Source organism: Rhinopithecus roxellana, chromosome 15 (assembly GCF_007565055.1).
Source record: "Rhinopithecus roxellana isolate Shanxi Qingling chromosome 15, ASM756505v1, whole genome shotgun sequence".
NCBI lineage: Eukaryota > Metazoa > Chordata > Mammalia > Primates > Cercopithecidae > Rhinopithecus > Rhinopithecus roxellana.
The window spans coordinates 5,348,474-5,354,473 of NC_044563.1; the positions used below are offsets into that span (position 1 = coordinate 5,348,474).

Consider the following 6,000-nt stretch of genomic DNA (forward strand, 5'->3'; position numbering starts at 1 on the left):
AACTGCAGATATAAACATGGATGAAAATGTTCTAAATAAAATCAAAGCAAAAAACCCTCAGAATTAACTAAATGGTTTATCTTAGAAATAGCAGGTTGAATAAATGCCAGAAAATCTATCAATATGTATTCGCCACATAGACAGACAGAGGGAGAAAAAAAGAAAATTTTTATCTTGGTAGATGCAGAAAAAAAGGTTTATGACAAATTTCACCATGCATTTATGATAAAAACTCTCAGAAAACTACAAGGAAACCTTCTCACTTTGATAAAAGATAGTACCAAAAACTGAGAGTAAACATCATATCTAATGGAGAAACTTTAGACACATGCTCTTCAAAATTAGACAGAAGATGGCCGGGCGCGGTGGCTCACCCCTGGAATCCCAGCACTTTGGGAGGCCGAGGTGAGCAGATCATGATGTCAGGAGATTGAGACCATCCTGGCTAACACAGTGAAACCCCGGGTTGCTAAAAATACAAAAAATTACCTGGGCGTGGTGGTGCGTGCTTGTAGTCCCAGCTACTCGGGAGGCTGAGGCAGGAGAATTGCTTGAAGCTGGGAGTCAGAGGTTGCAGTGAGCTGAGATTGTGCGCCACTACACTCCAGCCTAGGCGACAGAGCAAGACTCTGTTTCAAAAAAATAAATAAATAAATAAAAATAAAAATTGTAAACCCTCAGATCCAAGAACCTCAATGAATATAATGAACACCAAACTAAACTATACCAAAGAATATCATATCTACACTTTTGAAAACCAATGATTAAGAGAAGACCTTAAAACAGCCAGAGAGGCCGGGTGCAGTGGCTCATGCCTGTAATCCCAGCACTTTGGGAGGCTGAGGTAGTTGGATCGCTTGAGCTCACGAGTTTGAGACCAGCCTCGGTAACATGGCGAAATCCCATCTCTACAAAAAATACAAAAATTAGCCGGGCATGGTGGTGTGCACCTGTAGTCCCAGCTACTTGGGAGGCTGAGGTGGGAGGATGGCTTGAGCCCAGGAGATGAAGATTGCAGTGAGTCGAAATTGTGCCACTGCATTCCAGCCTGGGTGACAGAGCCAGACCCCATCTCAAAATAAATAAATAAATAAGAGAGGCCGGGCGCGGTGGCTCAAGCCTGTAATCCCAGCACTTTGGGAGGCCGAGATGGGCGGATCACGAGGTCAGGAGATCGAGACCATCCTGGCTAATACGGTGAAACCCTGTCTCTACTTAAAAATACAAAAAACTAGCCGGGCGATGAGGCGGGCGCCTGTAGTCCCAGCTACTCGGGAGGCTGAGGCAGGAGAATGGCGTAAACCCGGGAGGTGGAGCTTGCAGTAAGCTGAGATCCAGCCACTGCACTCCAGCCTGGGTGGCAGAGCAAGACTCCGTCTCAAAAATAAATAAATAAATAAATAAATAAATAAATAAATAAATAAATAAGAGAAAAGAATGAGAATTATTACAGAGCTCTTTTCAGAAGTTATGCAAGGCAAGAGACCACAGAATGACATCTTTAAAGTTTTAAAAGATAAATTTTAAAAACTGTCAACCTAGAATTCTTTATCCAGAGAAAATATCCTTCAAAAATGAAGGTGATACATTACCTACCAAAATTAACTTAAAATGAATCAATGACTTAAATATAAGAGCTAAAGCCACAAAATCCTTAGAAAAGAACACAGAGGTAAATCTCCAATCTTCATGAACTTGGATTTGGCAGTGGATTCTTAGATATGACACCAAAGACACAAGCAGCAAAAGAAAAAAATAGATAAACTGGACTTCATCAAAGTAAAACCTTTCGTGTCTCAAAGGACACCATCAGGAGAGTGAAAAGGCAACCTACAGAGTGGGAGAAAATATTTGCAAATCATATCTCATAAGAGTCTAATAGATACAATTTTTATTTTTAAAAAATACTACAACAATATCTAAAAATTAACACAATAAAGTGTACAGAATTTTTGTGAGTAAAATTTCAATGTTATGACCAGACACGGTGGCTCACACTTGTAATCCCCACACTTTGAGAGGCCGAGGCAGGCCAGATCACCTGAGGTCAGGAGTTCGAGACCAGCCTGGCCAACATGGCAAAACCCCATCTCTACTAAAAATACAAAAATTAGCCAGGCGTGGTGGCAGGTGCCTGTAATCCCAGCTACACTACTCAGGATGCTGAAGCAGGAGAATCACTTAAAACCAGGAGGTGGAGGTTGCAGTGAGCCGAGATTGTGCCACTGCACTCCAGCGTGGGCAAAAAGAGTGGGACTCCACCTCAAAAAAAAAAAAAAAAAAAAATCAATGTTGTTATTAATTATTTTAAAGGAAGTAAGAAAGGATTTGAGAGCAGAGAGGCATTTCAGGCTATGGACACAATGACTTAACATTGTGAATGCACAATTCTCTAACACAATAATCTGCAAGTTCTATGAACTTCTACTGAAAACTTGAGGGTCTTGTTCTTTTAGGAATTCCAAAAATTTGCTCTAAAATTTTCAGGAAGAATAAAGATTCACAAACGGCTAATTCAATGTTGGCAAAGAAAGTTAAGGAAGGCAGATACATCTTACAAAATAAAATGACAGCACAAAGGCAGATCTAAAAAAACAAAACACTATGTTAATGTTGTTGGAACGGAGAGATGAGCCAAGGACACGGAATGAAGAATGAAATTAATAACCTGGTCCCATGTGTAAACGGGAACTTAGTAAGTCAATAGGGAAAGGATAGACTGTTTAGGAGATACTGTTAGGAAAGCTGACCCATAATATGGAGGAAAAATCAAGCTCATAAAAAATAGATTCCAGTTGGATCCAAGAACCAAAATCTGAATGGGAAAAACTATAAAAGTAATAGAAGAAAATATACAAGACTATATTTTTTAATCCAGAGAGACAGAATATTTCAGATCTAGAAGGCACAAAATTTCAGAGGAAAAAATTCTGAGGAGTTGGCTATACTAAAATTTAGGATGTCTTCCAACCAAAGTTCATAATAGATAGAGTTGTCATAAAAAAACCAGAGAGTTCTCAGAGAAAATATATGCAATGTCTAAATCCAGCAAGGCATTAATATCTAGAAATACAAGCAACTCCTGCAAATCGGGAAGGAAAAGAAAGGAAACCCAATTGAAAAATGAACAACAGGTATGAACAGGCAATTTGAAGAAGGGGAACTCCAAATGGCTAACAGATATATGAATTGATGCTCAAACTCACTGTAATCAGAGAAATGTAGGTTAAAACATCTATAGTATATCACTTTGCAACCATCAGACTGGCAAAAGTTAGAAAAACAAATAACACCAAGTGTTGGCGAGAGAATGGGAAACTGTGAACATTCCTATTCTGCTGGTACAGGTGAAACCTGAAGCAGCCATTTAGAAAAAGAATTACCAGGCAACATTTAGTGGAACTAAATGTGTATATGTTCTATGACCGAGCAACCCTCCTCCAAGAAGGTATCCCAGAAAAATCCTGAGTCAAGTCCAATAGGCACATGCATAAGGATGTTCAACACAGTGTTTTGGTGATAATGGGAATTTTGAAGCAAGCCGAGGATCCACAGTAAGGAATGGATAACAGATCAATGTGCATGATGACATTTTAAACCACAACTTTTGCATACAGTCCCCTGGATATATCCTACAAACATATCGTCAAGTGAAAAATAAAAATAAAAAAACCCATCATTAATTCTAAATCACAACATTTATGTAAATTTAAAACACAACGGGCAACCACTCCATCTTGAAAGACATTGAGGTGTCCAAGGACTTGTGTGAAACAGGTTGGAATGGATGCAAGTGGTGGGAGGAAAAAGGCAGCTAAGATGGGATGGGGAAGGAAACTTGAATAAATGGAGGGTTTTTAATGGGCGGATGCTCATGGTGCATCTTAAATTAAGGAGTGTAGTTAATTCTACTTTTTGCCCCAGGCCTAATTTTTTTTTTTTTTTTTTTAAGAGACAGGGTCTCGCTCTGTCTTCCAGGCTGGGGTGCAGTGGTGGGACCATGGCTCACTACAACCTCAATGTGCCAGGCTCAAGTGATCCTCGCACCTCGGCCTTTCAGGTAGCTGACGCAGGTGTATGCCACCATGCCCAGCTAATTAAAAAAAAAAAAAATTGTAGAGATGGGATCTTGCTGTGTTGCCCAGGGTGATCTCCAACTCCTGGCCTCAAGCAAGCCTCCCAAAGTGCTGGGGTTACAGGCATGCACCTGTAACCCAGCCCCAAGGTCTTTTTTTTTTTTAGTTAACTCAGAGGGTTTGACAATTACAGGAGGAAAAAAATGATATCAAATGCTTCTATCAAATATTTTTTCTACGTCTATTGATAATAATGATTTTTCTATAACAGATGTAGAAAAAGCATTTGATAAAAGTCCATACATCTCCATGATTTAAAAAATAATTCAAATCAAGATAGAAGAGAATATTTTAAACTGATAATGGACATCTATAACAGCTTTGTAGGTATAAAGGTGACCCTGGAGGCAGATCTGGGCTGAGTGAGTCACAGGAGGGAGGGAAGATTAAGCCTCCCGGCCACGGTCTGTTGCATAAAGAATCGGGAGGGTAGAGCTCTGAAGCTGGAAATTCGAGGGGCTCCCAGGGGTCCCCCATGGTCCCAGCAACACAGAGTTTCACATTGGTGCATATTCCTCTTGTAGGGATGAACCAGACTTTGAATAGCAGCAGGACCACAGAGTTGGCCCTAAATCATTCCACAGGGAGCGTGGTGCACACGGCCTGCCTGGTGCTGAGCTCCCTGGCCATGTTCACCTGCCTGTGCGGGATGGCAGGCAACAGCATGGTGATCTGGCTGCTGGGATTTCGAATGCACAGGACTCCCTTCTCCATCTATATCCTCAACCTGGCCGCAGCCGACCTCCTCTTCCTCTTCAGCGTGGCTGCCATGCTCAGCCTGGAAACCCAGCCCCTGGTCAGTACCACTGACAAGGTCCACGAGCTGATGAAGAGACTGAAGTACTTTGCCTACACAGTGGGCCTGAGCCTGCTGACAGCCATCAGCACCCAGCGCTGTCTCTCCGTGCTCTTCCCTATCTGGTTCAAGTGTCACCAGCCCAGGCACCTGTCAGCCTGGGTGTGCGCCCTGCTCTGGATGCTGTGTCTCCTGACAAATGGGTTGACCTCTTGCTTCTGCAGCAAGTTCTTGAAATTCAGTGAAGACCGGTGCTTCAGGGTGGACATGGTCCAGGCTGCCCTCATCATGGGGGTCTTAACCCCAGTGATGACTCTGTCCAGCCTGACCCTCTTTGTCCGGGTGCGGAGAAGCTCCCAGCAGTGGCGGCGGCAGCCCACTCGGCTGTTCGTGGTGGTCCTGGCCTCTGTCCTGGTGTTCCTCACCTGTTCCCTGCCCCTGGGCTTCTACTGGTTCGTGCTGTACTGGTTGAAGCTGCCGCCTGACATGCAGGTCCTGTGCTTCAACTTGTCACGCCTCTCCTCGTCCATGAGCAGCAGCGCTAACCCCCTCATCTACTTCCTGGTGGGCAGCCGGAGAAGTAACAGGCTGCAGAGGTCGCTGGGGACTGTGCTCCAACGGGCACTTCATGAGGAACCAGAGCTGGAAGGTGGGGAGACGCCCACCACGGGCACCAATGAGATGGGGGCTTGAGAGCCACCCACAGGTGCTTCCCATCTGTGCGAGCCTATGTCCTGGAGATTCCCGAGCCGTGAGCTGCCTCCCGCCTCATCCCTGCCAAGTGCCTGGCCAGCCTTCTTGGGGGAGCCCCAAGGACTTTGCAACTACGTGTGGGGGTCACTTCCCTGCATGTCAAAGCTTCCCACACCACCTGTGTCCTGAATCTCACAATGCAACCCTGCGGGAAGATGCAATTTATTTGGTTGTAGCAGATCATCTGGTTGGGGGAAAATATTAGCTTTTAGCCCTACCCTGCTATAAGCTGGTTATCTGTGGGTGGATAACAGGCATCTCATTTGAATATGAAAGCTTTCTCCCAACCACCTTCTCTGCCTGAGACAGCATCTT

The 6,000-nt window shown here is 43.9% G+C and overlaps 1 protein-coding gene across 1 annotated transcript; it reads left to right on the forward strand.

The window, feature by feature from the left end:
- Positions 1-4,000: 4,000 nt before the first annotated feature.
- On the forward strand, positions 4,001-5,625 carry MRGPRD (MAS related GPR family member D). Its single transcript, XM_010358432.1, has 2 exons — positions 4,001-4,073; positions 4,661-5,625. The coding sequence occupies exons 1-2, from the start codon at positions 4,001-4,003 to the stop codon at positions 5,623-5,625; spliced, it is 1,038 nt and encodes a 345-aa protein (XP_010356734.1).
- The last annotated feature ends 375 nt before the right edge of the window (positions 5,626-6,000 follow it).